The 25,991-nt window shown below is 44.7% G+C and overlaps 1 protein-coding gene across 3 annotated transcripts in view; it reads right to left on the bottom strand.

Annotated features, from left to right (window-relative positions):
* The window catches only part of SDK1 (sidekick cell adhesion molecule 1), a 390,039-nt gene that overhangs the window by 52,699 nt on the left and 311,349 nt on the right, over nt 1-25,991 (bottom strand). For all 3 annotated transcript variants that reach the window (XM_059862197.1, XM_059862198.1, XM_059862199.1), the window contains 8 exons: nt 25,607-25,722; nt 25,160-25,349; nt 23,133-23,231; nt 14,133-14,327; nt 9,978-10,179; nt 8,027-8,130; nt 5,932-6,002; nt 39-174 (listed from right to left, as the gene is read on the bottom strand). In XM_059862197.1, the coding sequence (XP_059718180.1) occupies nt 39-174; nt 5,932-6,002; nt 8,027-8,130; nt 9,978-10,179; nt 14,133-14,327; nt 23,133-23,231; nt 25,160-25,349; nt 25,607-25,722 (1,113 nt within the window). The remainder of the gene's footprint in view (nt 1-38; nt 175-5,931; nt 6,003-8,026; nt 8,131-9,977; nt 10,180-14,132; nt 14,328-23,132; nt 23,232-25,159; nt 25,350-25,606; nt 25,723-25,991) is intronic.

The raw sequence follows: 25,991 nt of genomic DNA, 5'->3' as shown, positions 1-25,991 counted from the left end.
CACTGTGGGATATTTTAAGGTCCAAAGCACAGGCTTACGTGTGAGCTCTGCTCTCAGGGCTGAGGGGTTCTGGATGGTTCTGGATTCTGTGCCAGCCCCGGTGTCGTAGTCCAGCTCGCGGTAGTAGATGCGGTATCCCAGCAGGAGCCCGTTCACACTCTCCACCCTGGGGGGCTGCAAAACACCCACGGGAAGATCAGGCTGGTTAGGATGGGCTTGGCAACACATCCAGCACCAGGGCAGTGGCTCTGCATTGGAATTGTTACCAATAGAGCCAGTCAGGATGGGCCTGAGCTTGTCTGGCCCTCGCTGCTGAACCAAACAGCAGCACTGTGGTGTCTCACCCCAGAGACACTTTTGGCCATGGGTGGGTGGTGTTTGACCCCAGAGACACTTTTGGCCATGGCTGTGTGGTGTCTCACCCCAGAGACACTTTTGGCCATGGGTGGGTGGTGTCTCACCCCAGAGACACTTTTGGCCATGGGTGTGTGGTGTCTCACCCCAGAGACACTTTTGGCCATGGGTGAGTGGTGTCTCACCCCACAGACACTTTTGGCCATGGGTGAGTGGTGTCTCACCCCACAGACACTTTTGGCCATGGGTGAGTGGTGTCTCACCCCAGAGACACTTTTGGCTGGCTGGGTGTGTGGTGTTTGACCCCACAGACACTTTTGGCCATGGGTGTGTGGTGTTTGACCCCACAGACATTTTTGGCCATGGGTGTGTGGTGTTTGACCCCACAGACACTTTTGGCCATGGGTGTGTGGTGTTTCACCCCAGAGACACTTTTGGCCATGGGTGTGTGGTGTTTCACCCACAGACACTTTTGGCCATGGGTGTGTGGTGTTTCACCCCAGAGACACTTTTGGCCATGGGTGTGTGGTGTTTCACCCACAGACACTTTTGGCCATGGCTGTGTGGTGTTTGACCCCAGAGACACTTTTGGCTGGCTGGGTGCTGCAGCTGGGTGCTTGGAGACAAGTCCAGGCATGTTGGAGCTCTGGTGGCTGCAGGATGGAGCTTCCTCCCTTAAGAGGGGCTGCTCCTCAGGTTTCCCGCTGTGGAGAAGCTTTAAGGTGATGAGGAAGGGAAGGAGTCGGTTCTGATGGAGGGTTTGGATCCAGAACTTTGTTCTGGCCTCTGAACCCAGCCCCAGCTCCAACAGAACTCTCCAAACCATGTGGTTGCTGGCTATTTTAACCCGGGGAGAGGGGAAGGGAAGGCATAGGGATCCACCAGCCAGGTACAGGAGGGGAGGTCTCAAGGGACAAAGGACACCTGCATGGCCCAATGCCCCCCTGGGGGCAGAGGGCATCCTTTGAATCTGCCACTCTATGCCCTTCTGGAATTCCAGGGCTGACAGACAGTGCTGGGAGGGGTCAGGGAGGGGAAAGGAGAGGTGACTGACACAGCTGGGAGGGAATTTTCAAGGGAGGGACCCAGGGTTCTGAGGTAAACCCTGAAATCACAACTGCTCTGGGCTCTGCTGAAAGCAGACATTATTAACGCACTGCATTGGAGGTTCTGTGGTTGGAAAAGAACAATTAAAGGCAGCTTTGAGGATTTTGCTCTGCTGTGGCCATTGCAAAAGGTTCTTGACTGAAAAATCCACACAATGAGCCAAGCTCCTTTCCTTCTTGGCCCACAGAAACCTGGGTGGGATGAAAAGTAAAAATGAGCATTCCCTGGAAATGCAGGTTGCCTTCCACCAACACTGGAACAGCCAAACAGTGTTTCACTGCTTCCAAAAGGAAATAAACTGTTTTGTCACAGACAGAATTTTTTCCTTTTCCTTGGGGACTGATCACAGGACAGTCTTCATTTGGCATTATTTTACTGAAAGACTGATGATCAAATAAAAAGGAAAATTAAAAGGAATAATAAAAACTGCTCTGGCTTTGAGTAGGAAGACAAAACTAGGTCTAATGGCAACCTCATAGAGGCATTTAGAGAGAAGTTACAGTGTGATGGGCTCTGGTGTGGGCACAGAGGAGAACCAAGGGCTCCTCCATAACAGCTCAGAGCAGTTTGGCACATACAGCCATGGGATGAGGTTTTTTTTCTTTCAGCATCGTGCTGGGAGATGCTCAAAGACAAAACACCTCAGCAAGGCTTCTCCAGCAGCCCCTGCTACAGATACACAGCTGGCACACTGGAAAGGAGATTTGTATCTGGGTGGCTTGCTTAGGTAGAGACAAGCAAAGAGATTCCTCATGTTTTGGAAAAAAAATTACTTTCCTGAGTCTAATGCAGGATAAGAACTGCAGAGAAGAGATGCCTTGAGCCATTTATCTTCTAAAGATTCTTTAACTGAAATTTAAGGGGCTGAAAGTATAAATGAAAAGGGTTTTAATGATAATCTTGCCTTTAATCCAGAAAAATCCCTACCAGCCTTGAGAACTTTACTAAGGAAAAGCATTATGTAAAAATTAACTGCTGGTGTGAAACACTGTCACAATAGAAGGTAATGCCCCATGCAATTTTAATGAAGAAAGAAAGGACATCTTGACAGAAATGAGGAAGATCTTTGGTAATTCTGCTTCCAGAAATGACATGAATTTTCCATTACTCCATCACAATGGCAAGAGGAGGGAGAGAAGTCCTGTCTCAGTGCCAAGGACCTTACTTTGGGTGAGGGCTGAAGGAATTAAGTAGAAAGACTGCAGTTTATGGAAACAAAAAATAGAAAATTACATGAACCAGAGTATAAGGAAACTACACCTGCTCCAGGAAGAAGCTGCCTTCTTTTGCAGCTGTCCTGCACAGAGCCTGCTGACAGCAACCCAAACCCTCCCAAGATTTCACTTGCTCTGCCTGGGTGGAGATCTCTTATTCTTCATTTCATGCTCATCATTGTGCTCCATCCTCTGGCAAAGCTCTGACCACCTTTCACTGTTATTTGGGATCTGAGTGGAGAATGATGCTGTGGATACAGGATTGGGAAGGACCTCAAGGATCCTCAGGGCTGGGAGCTCCCCATGCAGAACCCACCTGCTGAAAGCTTTTCTCACAGACAGAACAACCTCCAGAAACCAGAACCAGAACAACCAACCAGAAATGAGGCTGATTCTTCAGCCTCCCAACATTCCTGATGGGAGCTGTTCCCAGCCTCACCACTCGGGCGGTTGGAAACATTCATTTAATTTCTAATCTAAATAATTCACAGCCAGTTTCTAACCATTTGTTCCTGTGCTAACATTGCCTTTTGGGTTAAATTGTTCTTCTCCCTGTGGGGTGTTTACTCCTGTGATGTGTTTTAGAAAGGGCAATCATATTCCCTCTACGACTGCATTTTACAAGGCAAATAAATCAAGCTCTCCTACAACAGCCTTTCCTAGGCTCAGGCTGAGCCCCTTGTCCAAGGGACTAAGAAAATAGACCAAATAAAGTGCCAGGTTCCTCTAGGGCTGCCCTGTGATGTCACTGCTCATGGACCAGCTGAAACACCCTCCTGTGCAAGCAGATGAGATTGGGTTACTGGAAATTATCAGTATCTCTCTCCTGATGTTTTCTTTTTTCTTTTCCAGTCTTCTGCCTTTTTGTTTTCTGTATTACACTGAGGCTACTTTAGCCCTGATGGTGCCCTTGCAGAGAAGGGCTCCACAGCACAGCAGTGTCCTCACCTACCAATGACTTTTCCTATTTTAATTACCAAAAAACTTTTTTTTAAATTTAGGAGAAAAAAAAAAAAATGAAGTGGAATATCGTGCATAAGTCTAAAGGAAAACCCTGCTGAAGCTGAGGAGGAGGCTGTGACTCCCTGCTCTGCCTTACAACTAAATCTTAATTTCTCATTGTGACCCAACACTGATGTTATTGGTTTCTTATAAAACAATATATAAAAAGAAAACATTGCTTTCTTATGCTATCATGTGATTCTCCATTTTTTCCTTCCTTGAGATTTAGGACAGGAAAGCTCAGAAAATAAACAGCTTGCAAACTGTCTCTCTTTTTGCCATGGAAATGATGATTTTTCCTGGAAAGGGTACTCTGCTAAAAGGTCAGGTCTTCCCCTTCCTATCTGTCTTCTGTGGACAAAACTCTGCTTTTGATGTAATGGATTATTTAGGATTTTGTAGAAAGGCCTGGGGGATCTGCTGAAATAGGTAAAATGGTTAGCAGTGGCAGCCCATAATGTTGTACAGAAGTAAGAGAAACATCTTTCTAAAGAGAAATAAATAAATAAAGGCTGAAATGTAAGTTTGAGTAATTGTTATCTCTAAGGTAGAAGCAGAACAGTACATGATCCTGATGTTAAGTGTAACATCCTCCAGAACATTTGAAATAACCCTGCATTATTGATACAACAGACCTCACTGGAAATTACTTATTTTCTTCCTCCTTTAAATTTAAAAATAATGGACTGATTGGACCAAGCAGCTGAAAGCCCAGATAGTGCATCGAGAATTTGTTTTGTGAATTATTAACACAGCTCAAAGTTAAAAATTTAGCTTTGCTTGGAAATCCACTCTCCCATTTAGCTTGACTGCTGTTTTCAGTTTACATTATTTCTTAGACACTGCTGTGAAACTTCCTCTTAATTGGAGGCTATTGTGGGACTTCAAGATTTTTGTTTATTTGAAAAATACAGTACGGTTGAATTACCAGGGCCTATTAATATACATGTGGTAATGACATATAATCGCCCACAACTCCCTTGAGATGGCTCTGGCACAACAACCCCATTTCACTTTCATGAAATGAAAAGCATCCAATTACCTAAACAACCACCTATTTCACATTAACTACACACCAGTAATCAGTCAGCTGGGGGAATGTTTATTCCTGTGGTCCATCGTGCCTCACATCCTCTTTGTCCGCTCTTTCTGCTCTTTTTTCCCCTTTGCTGGGGGCTCTTGTAGGTGGGGAGGTAGATTTGCATCTCTCCATAATTCCTCTGGTAAAAGTGCTCAACGTGTCTCCTATTTGCTCAACATGCTGTAAGCAATGGTGCTGCTCAGGATTCTCCTGTGAGAGCTGGGCCAGGCACCCAGCAGCACAGCCAGGCAGATTTTCAAGTGCTGCTGCACACCAATAAACACATCCTCATCCATCTATTTTTCTTCCAAAAATGCAAGGAGTCCCATCTGTACTGTAAATGCATATGTGCATTTTTCACTAGAATGCAGTCTGTCCAGAGTCATCCTCATGATGTTTGGGGGGCATTGTCTGGGGAGCAGGGTGGGCAGAGGCTCTCCAGAATGGGTTGTGGATAATGTGCAGTGCCCAACTGGGGTCCCTCTATTAATGCCCACTCTGCAAAAAGAAACCTCAGGCACTGGATCACAAAATGTTCCTGCATCTCCCAGGAGGCCAGGGTTGAGAGATAAAGGAAGGCAGAGGAAATGCCAATAAAAAATGCAGACTTGACACAAATACTTCCCCATCCAACCCGGAGAGACTGCAGAGAGCTCAAACTTCCTTTCTTTTCTCTGAAGAAACTCAATGTTTTCCTCTCAAAGAGTCAAGAGGGCATGTGGAGCTCCTCAGAGGTATGAATGGGATCTCAGGCACTGATCTCAGGCTTCTGATCATTCCAGCAGCAGGAGGAGGCTGTGCACAACATGAGCTTTTGATTACCTGATCTTACCAACACCATCTCCGTGGAGTATTTTCTGTGTAAAGATGCACATGCACGGAGAGCAATGAAAGGGCAGAAGGATCTGACAAGAAACAACCTTGGACATGGCTACAGGCACTCCTTTACCAGTGCCCCAGTGGGGCACAAAGTAAAAGCAACTGACAGGAATCTCCATTCATCACTAAAATTTATGCTAGATCAGGCAAACAAGGAAGCAGCTGCAGTCCTTCAATGTTAGTACAACACTTCCAGCTCAAGAAAATGTCCCTGGCAATGTACCCTTAAATTCAACAAGCCAAAGCAACCAAAAAATTGTTCACAGGAACATCAGAATTTTTCATTTTACCTACCTGCCACTGCACAAGGACAGAGGAAGTCGTGTGGGGAGTTACTAACACAGAGCTGGGTGGCTCATCTGGAACTAAACAAGAGAAAAAGGAAACAAAAGCAGTTACAGCACGAGGGTGGGAAAGGGACAGCTTTTCTTTCATTCATCAAGTTCTTTTCCTTCACTGCTGAAGGAAATCTAGCCCAGCTGCTTCATGGTGGGTCCCAAAAGCAGCATGGTGGATGTGGATGTTGGAGCCCAGGGAGAAGCCAGGCACTCCCCTTACATCCCCTGCTCTACCTGGGGCCTTGGCAGCTTGAGCAGAGCAAGAAAACTCTGGGCATAAACCTGGAGGAAGCTGCAGCAGCCAGCTGCTCACAGACCACCAAAAACCCATCTGTAACAAAGTTAAACCAGCAGTGTGCTGGCTCCAAAGGGGGAGAAATCTGCTCCCAGATTTTTCAGGAGATTTTTTTGCCACCTTTGGGGCAAGCCCACCTTGAATTTAGGAGTGTGTGTCACATAGCCACACATTATTTTAGCCAGGACAGCTTGATTTACCACAGGTTAACCCTTTCCTGTACCCATGGCCTGTAGCACTCCCAGACTCTCCACAGCAGCTCAAAGACACCAAGCAAAGGCTTATCAGGAGCTCACAGCCCTCCACAGTGCAGTGCTCAAGTGGCAGCACTGGGGCTGCTCAGCAGAATAAATGCTCAGTTTGTTGAGGAGGTGAGAAGCTTTCACGGTTTTTTCCCAGCTGTATTGTGAGGAGGCCAAGCACAACTTTGGATCCTCTGTAGCTAAATTCAAAGAGAACTTAAAATGAAATTTTAAATTCCAAAACAGTGAGTCAGTGCTGCCTCATTAGCACCAGTTACAGCCTGCACTGACCCTGCTGCTGCTGTGCAGGAAGGTGGAGAGTCAAGATGCCTTTAAGGGGCTGCTTAGCACATTGGTCAGGTATTAAATGGGTTCCTGTTAAACATCCCACATCCCTGAGCTCTGTCCTTTCTCTGGTCTTCTGATTTCAAGATCACATTCCCTGGAAAAATGGCTTCCTATTTTTATATGTCAGTGTCATTTCTAACTCATCAGTCCCTGCAGAAAATAATAGCACTATATCACTATATATATATATATATATATATATATATATATATATATATATATATATCTCTAAAATCATCAAGTCCAACCATCAGTCAGCACTTCCAAGCCCACTGCTAACTCATGTCCCCAAGTGCCACATGTGCATGGCTTTCAAATCCCTCCAGGGATGAGGACTCCACCACTGCCTCAGGCAGCCTTTGCCAGTGCTTGAGAAACCTTACAGTGAAGGAGTTTTCCCTAATATTCAATCTAAACTTGCCCTGGTGCAACCAGGCCATTTCCTTATGTCCTACCACTTCTTACTTGGGAGAAGAGATTGACCCCCACATCACTTGTATATATTTATCCATGTATCTACCCAACTTCCCAGGGTTAAAGCAGATACTGAAGCTTTTCCTACTTTTCAGAGTTCTTTTCTCCATTCAAGACATCAGAGCTACTTCTGCATTCAGACATCGACTTTATACAATCAAGGAATTAGAAGCTGATCTCTAAGGCTAAAAATAAAAGCCTTGTCAATGTCATTCACAGTTTATTAGTCCTGATCTGCAGGATTAAATGCTCATGTTTCCAGGAGCTTCATACTCTTTCTTACTTATACCTCAGCAATTTTGCCATTCTGCAGACTGACGTGGATTGTGAGGAGAAAACAATTGAAGAAACTTCTTCAAATGTATGCAGGGCTCTACATTTATTTTTAATGCTCTCTTGTAAATTATTCAATTTCTGCAAAGATAATGGTTAGTGCAGAGTTTGGAAGCCAATCAAACGAAGTTTAAATCCATTTTGAGACTCCTGAAAGTATGATTCATTATCAGGAGTCACAGCAGGACACTTAAAGGCTGCCTGTTAATTCAGCCATATCTCCTTGCTACCTGTGTCAACTTCCTGTGGACAAAACTGCTTTGGCTGTTGGTTTTCACTCCAGCCTCCATGGAGAGCACCTGCAGTGGCTCCAGGAGCCCTGGGGAGCCCCCAGTGTGCCTCTCCTCCTCCTCCCTTACCATCCTGCAGGGTCGTGACTGCCTCTGTCTCCGCGCTGAAGTCGCTGTCCCCGATGTCGTTGGTGGCCTTCACTCGCAGCTTGTAGGAGGTGAACGGGTTCAGGCTGTGGAATGGGGAAAACAAGGCTGAAAAGGGGATGAAATCTCCCTCCCTCATCACAGCTGGCCTCCACAGAGAACCTGCCCACTGCCCACCAGAGTCACTGAGCAGTTTGTCTCCTCTCCCCATCGCCTCTTCTCTGCAGCCTCCCCCGTCTCCCACCCCTGCTGCCATCAGCACCTTCCCAGATGAACCCTGCCCTGAGTTCCCAGACACACTCCTTTATTGCTGAATAAATGAGACCACCAGAACACACATCTGAAGCTGCAGCTCATGGAGCAGCCCACGACTGGGGCTTGCTATCTGAGTTCTGCATGGCTGTGCAGAGCCTGGCTGTCAAGGTGCTTTGCTGAGATATCCTCCAAAGCCATCTGGGTGGGCCCATCCTCCGAGCACGGATGGGTAGGACAGGTGGGGAGGAGGCAGGAGACATGCCCAGGGTCAGCCAGGGCCCAGCAGGCTCTGGAATTCAGAGTGCCAGCTCCTGACTAATCCCCTACACCACACCACTTGATTGGTGCATTTTGCTCCTGCTGAATCCCAAATTAATGCCATTACTTGGATTATTTAATAAAGACGGCGACAACAGGTTCCCTGCAGCTCTTTTATCTATGTGGTGCTTTGAGATATGCAAAGAGTGATTTCCAGCTGACATAACCTTGCAAAGAGGATTCTGTCTTGGCTTGGCAGGGGAGGTGAAGGGGAGGCTGCCTTTGGAGTCACAGGCAGAGGTTTGTAATGCAGAGCTGTAACTTATGGGGGATTTCACTAATTAATTGGTAGTGTCTAACCATCCACTGGCAGATGGAACACTGACTACAAACCCAAGCTACTTGTAAGGAATGATTAAACATCAAGGATAATGCATTCTGATGGGCAGCACTCTTACATCCATGACTCTTCTGGACTTCCAAAGAAAGGGTTTTCAGCAAGGGGGAGAAGAAATCTCTTTCAGCAATGCCACCCTATCAGGACAGAATTACTTACCTACAGCAACTTGATTAATGTGATTAACTTGATTAATCATCCTGTTTGATCTTTTGTTTTCAGTCATGCCAATGTCAAGTATAAGTGACATAGGTGGTTTTCTTGTTTTTGCAGGTTTTGACTGGAAAGATACTGGCACACAACCAGTCAGCTGCCATATACCACAGCCACCAATGCTTTTAATAACAGACCCAGAAATCTGTATCTGAATGCTCAGAATACCTGATTCTAAAGCCTAAAGCTCACAGCCTTTTAGAAATAATCTGATTTGTACTGGCTCGTCAGCAGAGGAAATGGACAGCAAAACAAGTACCTGCTCGTAGACATTCAATTACTTCTGCTGATGTTACAAGGACTTTAATTACACCAGTATTGCAGAGGATATAATGAAGCCTGAATAACAAAGTTTAAACATTCTGATGCTATCTATAAACTTCGGTATGGAAAATACAGATAAAAATGGTTCTCATTTCATCTGGAAAAGCTTATATAGAGATAATTGCAATGCAGCATTCAGAGTGGATTTTAACATCAGTCACTACTGAAAGGATTTTTAACTAGTTGTATTTTACAGAGCACTGTGTAGCTACATATGATTTAGCCTGAGTAGTGTTATCTGTGGTGTTGAGCTTCCAGGAAAGGCTTCAAAAAGATGCACTGCAGTCCAACTTTAATTAGATTTATTGCATGACCTTCAGCAAATCTCTCAACTGCTGTTCATAACACCACCTCTAAAATGGGAGCAGTGGCCTCACTTAACCTCTCTCCCCCAAAAAGAACATGAAGCTGAGCGATGCTTGTTTTGGTTTCCTAACTAGTGGGAAACTATGGGAATTTCTGTGCCAGCCTGGGACCACGTGGTACCTTTCAATAAGGCAGGATGTGGCCTCGTGGCTGATGGAGGAGGAGTAGGTTTGCCAGTCCCCGTGTGGCAGCTCCCGCACTTGGACCGTGAAGTATCGGATTGGAGATGATCCATCACTGCCAGGGACCCAGGTCAGCACCAGGCTCCGGGAGGACACGTCAGCCTGGGGGGTCATCACCTGCCTGGGAGGTGCTGGTCGCTCTGCAATCAAACCATAATTTAGCTGTTTTGAGAGGAAATTCAAAACGATGTAAAATGAGACAGTCTGGTCAGATTTTCACAGTGGTAAAGCCACAGGGCATTGAATTTTTGGATTTGCCACATGAAGTATACAACCATCCCATTCCTTAACCAGTAAAATGGATTCTTATCTCCCTGCATCAAAGGTCACCATAGGATATAAACCTTCCTCACAGCAGACCTCAAACTTGGGGGGGTCTTGATCCAGCAGGTTAAAGAAGAATCATCAGGACTGGCAGCCAAGCAAAGCAAGGCAATGGCAATCTTTAATGAAACTCAGCTGTGCTTCTGGCTGCACTTGCTTTTTTGACAGAATCTGTGTGTAAATCAGCTCCCTTTTTAACCTGCTCTTACGCCTTGGTACCAGGAACTCTGTTCTCTCTGTGCTATGCAGGGTCCTCTTCCCCCTGCTGAGGCATGAGCAAGAGGAAGGGGTGAGCTGGAACAGGCTGTTGTGTGGCAGAGTCCAAGCACACACAGCTGATGCTGAATTCCTGCACCAGGCAAGGAACCAGGAGGCACCAGCAGCTCCTGGTGCTGCTGCTTCCAAACCCCAGCCTGGAACCAGTGCAGAGCTGGGGCTGGAGCATCTGCTGCAGGTCCCTTCCAGAGCTCCCCAACTCTTCCCTTCATACCCGCTAACCTTGAACCTGCAAAGTCAAACCAGCCAGCGCTGGGGGAGGTCTCTCCAGAGTAATTACCCTCACACCTCTGGGATGAGCAGGGAATGGCAATGCAGGTGTAAGCATGCCAGCCCCCAACTGTTTCATTACAGATCTCCTTTCCTGTCACCGCGTCTCCGCACTCCATCGATTTCAATAGAGAAACTCTATAGAGTGAGGAATAATTGTTTAATTGTTTATCATGAAGATTATTGATTCTGATTAAAATGTGTGGCATGTTATAAAGCAGAAATTGATTGGAGACACGGCAGTGACTTGCTTTTGAGAAGCAATTCAATTCAACTTCATCAGCACTTGTTTCCATAAACACACCTCTGCCTGCCTGATTCCTCACAGCTCCACACGGCCAGCGCTTCATTTCCCTGCCAACCCCTACAACCATCTCCTGCATGTTTTGGCATTTCTCTGCAGCCTGCTCTCTCTGACATCAGTGCCCAAAGACTTGTAAGCTATTAGCTGGAGGAAGCCCTGGGTGCCAGCAGCCTGCGAGCAGCAGCACGATGCGAAAGGTCAGTGCCTTACACTGACAGGCAGAGACAGGGACGTGGGGTTATTCCATGCCAGGGAGGGAGACTCATGCAGGGATTTTATACATTCTGCTGATAAGCTCTGCACTTTTGGGCAGGTCAGATCTTGCAGTCAGTCTCCCATGATTTGGCTTCCTTCTGCTGTTAATGGGAGATCTTAAAATCTCCCGTGTTGCAGGATATAGTCCCTGACTGTTTGTACAAACCCATTAGTATAAAGAGTTTATTTATGGGAGTTTAGCCACAAGCAAATGCTAAGGTGAGACTGTCAGTGCAGGCTTGAAAGGCCACATGACTCCACTTTTAATTTCTTGCTACATTTTGTTTTTTTGACTCAGTTCTGCCCTGATCACCAGTGTTAACTATTCTGAAGTGTAGATTCAAAGCACTGCAGCAGAGGCTCTGGAGAATACAGCCATGTATAACTTGGGATCTATAAATCACAGGTATCACTGTAAAATGTAAAGATTTATACTGGGATTAACCAAGGAATTTACAAGGGCAAGAGTGACTAATTTTGTTAATTTTTAGGAGAATTTTTGTGTCTGTCTACCTTAGTATCAAGGACTATGAGGATATTAAATACAACTTTGTAACAGGAATTAGATATCTTTTCATTCTAAAATATTTATTGTAAGGTATACACATTTCAGTTCATTTCTTGTTAGTAAAACAGCTGCAATGGATAAATTTCTTTATCATCCCCTTTTATAATTCTTGCTGATGTGAGAAAACACATTGTTGTCCTTATACTCTATGTGGGATCAGTAAACTTGTGGTTCCCAAGCACGTAGAGACCCAGCAGAGTTGTCCATCAAAAAGAGAAAGGGATCATGTTACACTGTGATTTGGGTACTCAAGATAACCCTAAAGCATTGATAGCAACAAGGGGTCACTGTTCCCACAGTGGAGCTGGGAGTTCTGCCTTGAGCTGTTGTGCATCCTTGTGCACAGTCTGGGGAATCTCAGCACATTTTATTGAGCAGGAGAGGCTCTGAACTTTGAGAATTCACATTTTTTGGCATGGGGGTTTTTTTTTTTGGAAGCCTCTACATGTCAGGCTTTGAACCTCCCCTTTGACAGCAATCAGACTGGGGTGGGAGAAACCTTGAGCTGATAAATCTCTTTGATGGACAGTACCTTTAGCAGAGGCACTTCCAATTTCCTAATACATCTCCAGAGGTTCTTTCTCTGAGGACTGCACTGTTATGCACTGGGAAGGCTGCACATGACCTGCAGAGCTTTGCCAGAGGGAATTTTAAACCCAACCAAACAAAACAGTAGTTGAAATGCACCTCACAGGCTCTTGCTGTTGGTAGCTGAGCATCAACTTCCTCTCTTCTTAGAAGTGTTAAAAGAAAAATAACGAGGAAGACATTGTTGGCAAATACAATGGGAGATCCTTACTCTTGCAATAAATGATGTGCAAGGTGTAGAAAGGACTTTAAACAAATGATTGCTTATCAGGAATATTTTAGAAATTAAAAGCAAATGTCATTGGTTGCATTATAGTGCACCAAGAGCAGGCCCACAAGCACATACAGAAATTCTAACAACAGTTGAAAGATGTCTGTGGAGGTCTGACTTGGTGACTTGCTGGAGTGTGCTCTTCTCTGAACTGTGACTTTTATAAGGCATGGGAGTTGTATGGTTCTAGTTTTTGAGAGAGAATTTTACTTAAAAAATATCAATATCCAGACGCAGCACAAACCCCAATTGTGCTGGTAGAGTTACCCTGGCTTGTTTTGATTTTGGCAGCTCAAGAGAGCAGATACATTCTTTGCAGTGGAACATGGCCTATGTGCAAGACCAGGAAAAAACCCACACTTTTGTTCTCCACCAATATTCAGCAATATATTCTCTTTTAGCTCTGAATAAAAAAAAATTAAAAATCTTCATGCACATGTAGAAAATGCAAATTTTTAAACTGAAGCTCTACAGATCAGTTCTAAAACTGGAGGAATGAGCAGTTCCTTGAGCCAAAGCATTAAAAACAAGCAGTGATGCAGAGCAGATCCTGTAATACCTTACACGTCTTTCACATTTTGGTACATTTGGTATCAAAGCATCTGGTTTCATTTACACACACATATTAATGCCACCTTCTAGATTCCCTTCAGAACAGAACTGGTCTGGAGAGTCAGGATGCAAACAACCATTAAATGGCTGATGCAAGAAGCAGAAAAAGTCTGGGCAATCCAGATGCAAAGGCTCTGCTGGAGCGTGTGGCAGCGAAAGGCCAGAGTAATTACAAACACATTAGGTCAGGGCTGAGGCACAGTGGAGGAGCTGTGGAGAAATTCTGCAACACCACTGCCTCTCATTTTGCGTTCCCTAATCAATATAATTCATCCATCACTTACTTTCTTAAGATTGCAATCTTTCTAGAAAATGAGAGCGCTAAAAAAAAAAAAAAAAAAAAAAAAAAAAAAAAAAAAAAAGCCCATCTGACTGCAAAAGGAGGCTGCACATGGCCAATATAGCAGCTGATGGAAAAATCAATGCCAACAGGCCGGCAGGTTAGAAGAACTGTGTCTCATAAAAGTCTGCCTTGCTTTCTCAAATCATGGTGCTGCCATGGACTGGGGCAGGTTTATGGGGTGAGGAGGAGGAGGCGTAGCCTGCTATTAAAATCCCCCAAAGTGCAGTGCAGGCTCCAGGGCAGGCACAGGAACTCCCTGAACCCACGGCTTGCAAGCATTACCTCGTTTCTCAGTGGTGATCACCGTGGCTTCCAGAGGCTCCCCCCAGCCCTGCCTGGTCTTGGCAGATGTCCTGAAGATGTAGGCTGACTCTGGGCTCAGGTCTGTGGCCGTGAACTGCCGGACTGTGGAGCCAACCTCCACCGTGGTGAACTTGTTGGGGCTGCTGCTGGCCAGGCGGTAGGCGACCTGGTACCCTGCAAGCAGAGAGGGGAAAAGGCTCAGCTGGCTTCTCTAGCAGGGACAAAAGAGCACCAGCACTATTAGTTTATCCTAATTACATGCTTATCTGAAGTCGGGAGAAAAGTAATTTACTGCCTTTGGTGTTACACAACTCTGCTTTTTGGCAGATGCCACACACCTTACAAAGGAAATCACTCACTCACGAGGCTCTGCTGGATACAACTGCCATGAAACTGAGCTCACTTTCCATTCCTTAGGCCAAAAAGATGCAAAACCAGTTTAATCCTTCCTGAGCATTCTGGCACCTTTTTGGAAAGCAAAGGAACAGAGTTGGTGCAATGTGTCACCTGACTGAGGTGGTTCAAAGCAATGCTCCAGCTCCAGATTTCCAACCCACGCTCACAGGTTGTTCTGCCCTCTCCCAGTTTCACCACTGGCTCAAATTCATGTTTCTTCAGCTGCAGCTCCAACAGCTAGATTGACCAAACCATGCAGCCTTCACACTGCTGCAGTCAAAGCTTGCTCCTCCTTTCTGCAAGTGCTTTCCCCTCAGCAGTGAGTGGCAGAACTGCCAATGAAGCCACCCTCCTGTCATTCAGCATCGCTGCCCTTGCCCAGGAAGGAGCCTGCAAGCTCTGTGGTCCTGCTTCATCCATGCAGGTCTTAATAATCAGTTTTGCTGATGCCGGTAAGTGATAACCCCCCTCTCACCCTGCCTGACAATCAGGAGCTCACAGTTTAGCTGGGTTATTAAGGATTCCACTGTGCAAGGAGGGCTTCCAGGGTTCTTACGCACCACTAGCGACAACTGTCCCCCAAAGAGGGTCTGCCAAATGTTCAAATCTATTCTGTAAACCCAGCAATTCAATCAGGCTCTCACTTCTGGAGCTCAATGGTAACTTCCAGTCCAGCAGCTGACTTCCAAAATCAATTAATAGCAGAACTGATGTGGGGTTTTATTGCCCGAGCTGAATATATGATTAAATGCTCCATGGACTTACACAGGGCAGAGCACAGCCAACAAATCCAAATCAAACCAGCTGAAAACAAAACAGTCACGGCACAGTTCTGCCAACCCTCTGCTCACCCTCTGAATGACAAAAGAGGTCTGCAGCACCTGAGCCATCTCTTTCTCATGGAATTAATATCCCAGCTAGAGTTTGAACTCCCACCACATCTTGGCTGTAACGAGACCAAGGGGAGCCAAACCTGGCATGGTTCATTTGGGAAGGTCAGTGCATGAAATCTGAGGGGCTGGTCTTACCTATGGCTATTAGAGAAAACCCAATGACATTTATTTCCCACTGTGAATATGCCACAAATGCCACATTGCTGCTGACAGAAAAGGCCTGGAGTTCCTGCAGCCCCTGGAATCGATGCCACTCACGTGTGGCGCGCTCTGCCACAAACAGTGGAATTTAATTGGGATACAGATGGTATTAATTTTGTTTGCTGACTCTCACAGTGCCACTGATGATGCACCAGGGTTTCCTGGTCCTTTCTTGTCTGGCAGCTGCTTGGGGACATGGGGCAGCAGTCATGGCTGCTTCATGTGGAACAATTTGCACCAACGCCTCGAGGAGTGACCCGGCTTTTCCGAGCACCTGTGGCTTCAGCCCCAGCTCCTCCAGGCTGTGCTGGGTTTAATCCTACAGGGACATTTCCACAGCTCTGTGGACAGCTTTAGATTTCTCCAAAGGCTGGCAGTCATGTCCTAGGAGGAGTGCCTGAGGACTTTGGGCTTGTCTAGTCTGGAGGCTGAGGGGTGACCACACAGCTCCCTGAGGAGGGTGTGGAGAGGGAGGTGCTGATCTACCAGAGTGGTAAAACAGGTGCAGAGAGGTGGTGGCTGCCCCATCCTGGGAATTACTCAGGTCAGGTTGGACACGGCTCAGAACAACCTTTATTAGTTGAGAATGCCCCCTGCAGGGGGGTTGGACCAGATGGCTTTCAAAGATTGCTGCTAACCCAAACTATCCAGGTGCTATGATCTCCCTAGGACTGATAGGACACCTGGGAATGGCTCAAAACTGCTTCAGCCAAGGCTCAGACTGGACATGAGGAAGAATTTATTCACAGAGAGGGTGGTCAAACCCTGGAACTGCCTTCCTGGAGAGGTGGGCAATGCCCCAAGCCTGTCTGTGTTTAAAAGCAATTTGGATGAAGCCCTTAATAATGCTGTAACTTGGTCAGCACTGAACTGGTCAGGCAGCTGGACTTAATGATTGTTATAGGTGCCTTCCAACTGGAATAGTCTGTTCTGTTCTATTCTATTCTAATCAATTAAAAAGTCTCCTGATTTTTCAGTGCTCCTGAGTATGCTTAGATCCCAGCAAAGTCTTGGGGTCTTACACTTTCAACATTTCATTCTTTCACCTGCAAATTATCTCCTTTTATCCATGGGACTAGTTCTTCCATTACTGGTCCAATATATTTCAACAAAGTATTTCTGTACCTTTAATGCTGCAATATTTTGATCTTTTTTAAAAGTCCACAGAAAGACAGAGAGCAATGGGGAGAAGGAACTGATATATATGATCTTTTTTGTTTATACTGATGTGAAGAACGTGGGAGTGAAAACCCCAGTGCAGGATCTTAACAAGGAGGAAAAAATAGTCAAAGAAAGGCACTGGGGAAATTGTTACAGAAGCAAGAAAGATGAAGGAAAAAAGCAACTAAGATGGCTAAAGAAGCTTGATAAAGGGATATAAGACGCAAAGAATAAGAGCTGGAGGGAAACAGAGAACATTAAAAGAATAGAAAAGTTGATTTATCTAGTTATTAAAAGATAAGTATGATATCTGGGACATATCCTTGTCGAGTAATTTCCTCTCTTTTCTAAACCTTTGTAAAATATGAAGTGTAGTTAAAATGTAAGGGGGGAATAGAAAGATAACTATTTACTACTAAATGGTGGCAGTCATGCTGGAAAGCAATTACAAACACACCCAGATTAGGCAAAGGAACACATAGATATCTGGGCCATTACAATATCTTACACAAGAGTGGGTCTGTGGCTAGTGAAATAATTAATTTAGCTGTGAGAAAGAGGAAATCACTTGTCACAGCCTGTCTGTGTGACAGGCTCTGCAAACTCCCTTTCCTTGCATCTCTGTGAAAAACAGCAGCAGCTTTCACTGTCCCCTCCTACATCTGCTGTTGGCTCAAAGTCTGAGGAAATATCTGTTTTCCTGAGTTTACACAACCAGAGCCATCACCTTAACAGATTTCCTAAGAAACTCAACACCTCCACAGGTCTGATTCCAAGGCAAATATCCAAGCTCTACACTTGAACTCAGCTCACTTTTATTGCTACCTACAACCTGCCTGAGAGGCACCCAGTACTTCATTCTGACCCCCTGTTGGACAGTTTGGGACAATGATGATCCAGGCTGGCAAAAAAACCCGTTACTTTAATTTTTTCTGAGTGGCACAGAAGACTCAGTACTTAAACTACAACTTGGATAAAAACTAGGGCTAATGCAAGATCAAAAAGATAAAATTATTACGTTGATGAATTTCAGCAACAAGGGATAGGAGAAGAAAGGAAATGTTAAGTGAAATCAAACGAGGCAAATCAATAGAAGTAAATGGAAAGTGTTCAAAGAGAAATTAATGTATGCTTGAGGGCTATAACAGGCAATTGCTGCAGTGGAGGAATGAGCAGCTTCCTTTCCTTGCTAGATTATGTCAATAAGATGTTGCAGATATCTTAGGAAAAGAAAAATTAAAAATCAAAGACTATCAATGAAAGTATAACCTTTAAAAGGTGATTGAAGCAAATTTTTTGGGGAAAGGAATATTTTACAGAATATAAAATATCTGGATGGTCAATAAGAAATTATATTATTTTCTTAACTTTTTTGCCATATAGCATTAGATCCCAACTCCCTTCTGCTGTTGGGAGTGCTGCCACTCACCAGGCCAAAACAGCATTAAAAACCCTTCCAAAAGGATCAAGTCTTCAGGAGCTTATTTATTCATTAAAACTAAGCTTATTTTTTCCCTTTTTGAGCATTTTTTTGCACAAGTGCAAGCAGTTCCACGAGCTGCACACTTCCCAAACTCAATAAATGGCAGCTGCCTGTTACACGTTAGGTCACCGCGACACAGCCGCCGGATTCCCCGAAGCAAACAGGCAGCAGGAGGGTGACAACACCCCATGAATATCAAAAAGCTTTCAAACTCATCACCATACAAAGCCCTTCAAGAAGTGACAGCACCCGTTGGTGCAGGCCACGGTGCAGCAGAGATACAAACAATTATTAATTTGTCACAGAACTGGGGGAGAGCTGAGCGATACCGCGAGGTTACGCTCGGCGCGGCGGAGCAGCAATCCAGTTTGTTGATTTTCCTGCTTATCTGTTTTAGGGCCAGGGGGTGTGCAAATGCAGCCTGGGATCAAAATGGGAATTTGCAAACATGGATTACATCCAATTTTGGTTCTAATTCTCAACGGAGTTCTTACACTTTTTTTTGCAATAAGCTCCAGGTAAATGCTAAATAGGAGGATACCGTGAGGAATACTAACCAGGGCCTGGGAGGATGTGGGTTAAGCTCTCGTTTTCAGGGGGAGCTCATAGCTTGAAGTGTACAAATGCACATTAATGCCTCATTTATCTTTAATAGTAATTGAGGGAACTATGGGTGCTGGCTGAACTGAGTGCAGGGAGAAAGACAGAGTGAAACCTCAGATGGTTGGAGTAACATTCCCAGAAGGAAAAAGGGAACTATCTCACAGTCTTGCATGGTAAAATATTTAAACAAACAAACAAGTGGTTTTCCCTCTTGGTGCCTGCCAGTATTTCATCCTGCTAATCTCTCTCTGAAATGCTAGAGCATGTTTTTATATAGATTACAAAAATGTTAGCTGCAAAGGTGTGTGTATGCTCAGAGGACAAGGCAGCCAGAGCAGGAACATTAGTTCAAAGGCTCTGAACATAAGTCGCTCTTGCAAAGCAAGTGGTTTTTCTTTTGAGCCCCAGGAGCGAATAGAAAGGCAGCACACAAAATTACATTCACTTATTTTTCCCAATGACTCCACTTTGGTGCACTTGACCAGAGGGTTGGAGTGGTGTTTTGGAGGTTCATTACAGTAATGAGATGTAAAAAGTGTACAGGGAAAAAATAAAACCCAGAAGCCTCCCCAAATTTGCAACCTTTCCTTAGAACGCTACACATAGTTTTTTATCTATTTTTGAAGCACGGTTCACTTCGTAGGAAAGATCACAGAAGTACCCAGCATGAGCAATTTTCCCTTTTTCTCTCTTTGGCAGCTAACTACTTCCTCCAGCAACCTCAGTATTTCTACCATTGAGAAAATAAAAGTCAGAACTGTTGAATAAAGACAATGGATTTCAAAGAGGTGGATGGGGGGGACTGGCAGGTAACATCCCCCTGGGAAGGAATTCTAAGGGAAAAAGGAATCCAGGTTAGCTGACCATTTTAAGAAACAAAAAAAAAAAAAAATGGTACAACTATCCCAACACAGACAAAAGATGTTAAGAGGCCAATATGTTTGCATTCAGAGCTCACTAATGACCTGAAAATCAAAAGTGAATTGGACAAAAAGTTGAAACAGGACACAGGTCTAAGGGAGTGTATAAATAGACAGCACAGGCACATAGGGACAAAATCACAACGGCCAAAGAGCAAAGTGAGTTATCACCTGAAGGGAAGCAAAGGCAATGAGAAAGATTTCATAAATACATTAGAAATCTGAGGGACAGAAGGAGAACAGGTCAGCCAGCAGGAAGAAAAAAAATGAGCACAAGACAGGTGAGGCAGAGAGGGAAGGAAGGCTTGTACCTGCATTGCTGCATTTTCACACACAACAAGAAGTTGGTGCTGACAAGATCCTCCACACAAATTAAAAGTGACAACAATGTAAGAAGGGATGCAGGCTGGAATGGAGAACAGGTTAACGAATATTTAGTTAAGCTGGATGTAACCAAGTCAGAAAGGCCTGATGAAATTTGCCCTGCAGAGATGGAGCCATCAGTGAATAATTAGCCATTCTCATCTAGGACTTGTGGACGACAGGTGTCATCCCAGAACATTACAAAAGGGCAAACAGAGTACACCATCTTTTAAAAGGAGGCCAGACTGACTAAAGAAATTATGGACAAATCAAACTAAAGTTCAATACACAGAAGGAACCTGGAAAAAAATATGAGTCAATATACAAGCATCCACGAGGATAATAACGTGCCAGGGAACAGCCAATATCTGTTTGATTGGAGCAAATAATAAATATCAAATAATCTGTTTTCCATTTTGACAGTGTAATTGGCCAGGTGGGAAGAGTAGATATGATCCACATTGACTTTGAGTAAGGCTTTAATATGGTTGCACACAGTCCCACCAAAAGCAAACACAATAACAGAATCTAAGAAAAACACCACACATTTTGAAATGAATGCTTAAAAAACAAAATGTTGTTATCAATGATTTGCTAACAACCTGGGAGGACACAGAAAGCTCTCATGAGACCTCATGAATGAGTCTGGTCCTGTTTAATACTTTCATTAATGACCTTGCTGATGGAATTGCCAATCTGCTTGCAAACTCCAGAAATGAAACCAAGCTGTGCACACTTTAGAGGACATGAGTGTCATTTAAAGAGATCTGGGTAATGAAGAGAGATGGTCTGGAATCAGTGAGATGAAATTCAATAAAGGCATCTGCAAATTATCACACTTAAAGAGAAAAAGCTGAATGTTCTTGTGAAAGGAGGACTGGCTGACCTGGAAGTGTACTGTGGGAAAGAGCAGGAATGAACAGTGGGACATGAACTGACTTAGTTACACCACCAGAGTAGTCACAGTGTGTGAAGTATCCTGGGATGTCTTACTGGGCATGGGCTGTGAAAGACACTGGAAACAATAGTCTACACTCCAAACATGCCAAAGATTCTTTAAGGGATAGCTTTTCCCTTCCCTTTCAACCCTGGTTTTTGTAGGATTTTATCATCACCATAATGGCAATGGGCAAGTACCAGATGTGGAGGGGATGCACTGCACCAAGCACTCTGCAAAGACAAAACAAAGGAGAGTTCCTACTCCACTGATCTTGCAGCAACTCCAGCAAACGAGGCCAACAAAGTGCAGCAACTTGAGAGGCTGGAGCACAGTTGGGGGAGCAAAATGTCTTTTGTGCTTTCTCATCACTGCTATCAAATGATTTTTTTCCTCCTTAACCACATCCTGCGACTCAAATCTCAATCTCTGCTGAGAGCAAGTTCTAGGACACACAGTTCCTTAAAAAAAGCAACAAATCAAACCCACAAGATAACCTGGAAGCCAAACTTCCTTGAGCTGCAGAGAAACCCCGTGTGGATCCATCTCTGGCAGCTCACCACTGCCAAGCTTCACACAGACTCCTCCTCGTGCTCAGAAAATCCTGCAGAGTCTGCCTTTGGATGCTGTTTGATGATTTCCCTGTGTCTTCAGATGCCAGGATCACTTTGGTAAACTACACACCTGAGCAAACACTTTGACTTCTTGACTCAAGATTTAAGTGCAATGCAGGACGAGTTCTGTATTGAAAGCAATGCCACCTCTGCAGGAGGATTTGAAGCAGGCACCCTCCAGCCAGCAAGGAAGGCTTCAGGGAATATTGCTGGAAGCCAACATATGAGCCTGAATGATGGCAGTGAAATTAGAAGCAGAAAGGCCTGGCAGACTGAATACTACATGAAAACAAAAGCTTTTGCTTCTGTTCTCAGAATTGAGACACAAATCTTTACTCGCCAGCCAGAATTACTGTAAAATGTGTTCAGCAGCAGCAGAAAACACTAAATTGCTTGGTAACTATGAGCCACATTAATTTTAGAGGCAGGAATGGATTCTTACATGGTAAAAGTCTTCACATTTTAAGTGCAACAGTGGCTGGTGCACATTTTGCAAAGGCAACCCAAGAGTTATGAGAGCAGGAAGGTGAGAAGGTTTCCTGCAAATTCCTGTAACGCCCTGCTGCCTCTCTTTCCCTTGATGAAAGGGCAAAAAGGATTTACCTCCTCATGACCTGTCAGACATATTGTCTCAAGGAAGCAATAAAATGGAAGCACACATAAAACTGAAACATTGGGCGTGTCTGGCAAAGGTGGGGAAAATCCATGTCTCCAGGCAGTTTTCCCAACAGCCAGCCAAACAGGTTACCAACCCAAATGCAGATGGAAGGAGAGATGACATTCAGACATGGGGCCTTGAACACCACTGAATTCTGGCTCAGGAAATGTGGTGGTGTTCGCAGGGGTCCCAGGAGGAGGGAAGAGAGGAGAATCTTGACTCCATGTTTCAGAAGGCTGATTGATTATTTTACGATACATATTGTATTAAAAGAAAATTATATATTAAAACTACACTAAAGAAAGAGAGAAAGAATTTCATGAGAAGGCTAGCAAAGAAAAGAATGGAATGATAATAAAATCTTGTGACTGACCAGAGAGTCCAAGACAGCTGGACTGTGATTGGTCATCAAGCAGAAACAATCCACATGAGACCAATCAAAGATGCACCTGTTGCATTCCACAGCAGATAATTATTGCTTATATTTCATTTCTGAGGCCTCTCAGCTTCTCAGGAAAAAATTCCTAGCAAAAGTATTTTTCAGAAAATATGTCAGTGACAAGGAGAACCCACAGCATGGAGCCCTGCAGACTGGTCCCCTCACCACAGCCCCTCAGCTGACAGCAGCACATTTTCTTTTCTTCGGCCAGAGATTTACTTATGTGCAAGGCAAAGGAAAACCCAACAGCTGTAGCTTGCTCTGATCTCCATCCCTCTGCTCCCAGCCCGGGGGTTGCAGCTCTGCCTTACCCAGGATGATCCCGTTGGGCTCCTCGGGCGGCTGCCAGACGATGCGCACGGACGTCAGCCTCACCTCGGGGAACACCAGCCTCACGGGGGGCCCGGGGGCTGCAAGGCAACACAGAGCTCATGGCAGCAAGGGCTGCACAGCACAGGGATCACTGCTTTTCTGCTCACCCTGCACAGAATTATGACCCAAGCTGTACCTCTCCAATGGTGGTTGGGAGCAAGCGTGCACGTGCATAATATACATTTATTCTATATATAAATATGCATTCTGTCCGTGGATAAAGGCCTCCAACACCCTCAGACACCAAACACAGCACAGACCAGTACACCCTGCACTGGTGCACTGGTCTGTATACTGGTGCAGTAAAAAAGCACCTCGTGGTTTTTTACTGCACCACGAGCTCTGAGCTCTGTAGGATTTTTTTCACTGCAGGATCACCACTGGTGTAACTGAAAACACACTATGAAGCAAGACACCAAGCTGCCTTTACAGAGAGTTATATAGCTGAATCCACTTCATACCTGTTGGAATTCAATAATATCCCTCCTTGTTCATCAGAACCAGCTTTGAACTGCTTCCTGACTTTACATTTGCATTTTAAACACTGAGGTGTGAGCAGGAGAACCTGAGGCAGGTGAGAGGCACATTAACACAAATGGTGCTGACCAGCCCAGGTTCACGAGGTGAGGAGATGCTAATTCATACATTACCATCCATGAATTTTCCCCTTCAGCACAAATTCCACCTGCATTACTCCTGGTGATACTTTTAATTAAGTTGAGCCCAGAGGAGACACAACATATTTATGTCAGGGATATGGAGATGGAAGAACAATTAGTTTCATTTGCCAACATGCACTTAAGGAGGGAAATGCTATAATGGGGTTATCCAAAACAAACAGTTTTAAGTATTTCTCATTACAGTCTGATATGTACATTTCATTGAGTGCTTTTGTCTCCCTGCAGAGTTCTGCTAACAGTAACTTTTCTTATTTTTCCTTTCAAAGAAAAGCCAGGTCCACACACAGGGAGTACGCTGAGAAAAAGGCTAAAAAATGTCAGGGAGTTGTTGTCCCTGTTCCTGAGGTTACCAACATGCTCCCACTCCTTCCTCCCCTGCACTGCATGAAAAATGTTTTGTTAAGCCAGAAGTCTGAATGTGCTTTCAGCCCAACCAAATTATCTTAATGAATTTACTTGTGTGAACCAATGTTTACTCCATTACTATTTTGAAAAGATTTTTATGAGAAAAAGAGAGAGACTTAAACAGAAGCCTCTCACACTGATCTCAACCTATTTAGTCCTGAAAAGGTAATGAAAGTAAAAGCAGTTTTAGCATCTGCAGAGCCCAAAAATATTTCAAGAATTGAACCAAATTTCTGTAGAATTCCATCAGCAGAAATGCTTCCACCACACCAGTGTGCTCAGGGAGTGCTTGCTTGGGTTCCTTCAGGAACCCAGCTGCACTGAGAACCCCCTGGGAAGTGCTGGAGGCAGCTGCAAAAGGAAGCTGGTAGGATCAACTTCCAAGGTCAATGCCTTATTCTTTTGGGGTTATTAAAAAAAAAGGAGGGTGGGTTACTGAAGTTGCAAATTTCACCTCTTTTCTTCAGTCCAGTCAAACCCAGATTTGTTTATTGCTTTCAATTGCAGCACTTTTTTTTTTTCTAGCACTATTGAACTTCAATAGGAATTTATAATTGGTCTCTAAAATTGTCTTCAATAGAAATTATCTCCACCGAGCTACAGAGTTCAATATTAGAAGTTTTCTTCCTCTTCATTAGCTGCAGGGAAGGAGGAAAATAGGGGACACTGGTTTTATGTGCTTTTGCCAGATTCTCAGCCCATGACCAGTGGGATACTGCTGAGTTATATACCAGGTTCAGCCAATGACCTTTGGGTTCAAAGCTGAAAAAAAATCCTCCCCAAATCCAAATATTTATTGCCTACACTTGCACCACTAGAAGAAATCTACGTTAAAAGGCTGGATCAAATAAGATGGTTGTTTAGGCAGCCTTTAAACTCACCATCATCCTTGGTTCTCTCTGTCACTGCGGGGGAGCTGGGGACCCCATCCCCAATGCGGGTGAATGCCAGCACCTGGAGCTCGTAGAGGACAAATTTCCTCAGGCCTGAGAGCAGCACTGACTGGGTGTGGTTCCCCCTCACTGTTTGGCTCTTGGGTTCTGAGTCCAAATCCTTGGCTTTGTAAAGGATCTGCAGGATAAATGTGGATGAGACACAGAAGGAAAGAGATTGTTGCATGAGGACTGAAGAGAGGGAGATTCCTCCTCGCCACCCAGTACAAAATGAGATAACCTTCACCAATCACCCCTTTCAAAGCCAGCACACTTCCTGTGTCTTCTGCAGCTGACTTTGAACAATAAGAATACCCAGCAGGTGAATAATAAATACAAAATAATGTCCTGGTAATGCACTAAAAATCAAATGAGTATGAAACTCCAGTTGCATACCTTGTAGCCCAGGATGAGACCATTCTGCTCAGACTCAGGAACTGCTGCCCAGGTCAGCAGGATCTGGGTTGAGCTCACGGCTTCAGCAGAGACATTCTCAGGAGGAGCAGAGGGAACTGAAACCACACAGCATCACCAAAGGGCAGAAATAGGTCAGACATAGCAGATAATTTTTCTCCATATCCCTACCTGCCCAGGAATCTTTGAGGATCCCACAGAAGAGTGTTCAAACCCAAAAGAGCTGGGATATGTTTTAGACAATCCTTTCTCTTCTTGTATTCATTCTACATCATCTTTATATTTCAGCCTGTCTCACAATTTCTTGCCAGTTCATCTCAGAAATGACAATGTTTGTAAAGAGCTAAACATTTAATACTTATCAGTG

Source organism: Haemorhous mexicanus, chromosome 17 (genome assembly GCF_027477595.1).
Source record: "Haemorhous mexicanus isolate bHaeMex1 chromosome 17, bHaeMex1.pri, whole genome shotgun sequence".
Classification (NCBI taxonomy): domain Eukaryota; kingdom Metazoa; phylum Chordata; class Aves; order Passeriformes; family Fringillidae; genus Haemorhous; species Haemorhous mexicanus.
This window is presented reverse-complemented; position numbering and strand designations above follow the sequence as displayed.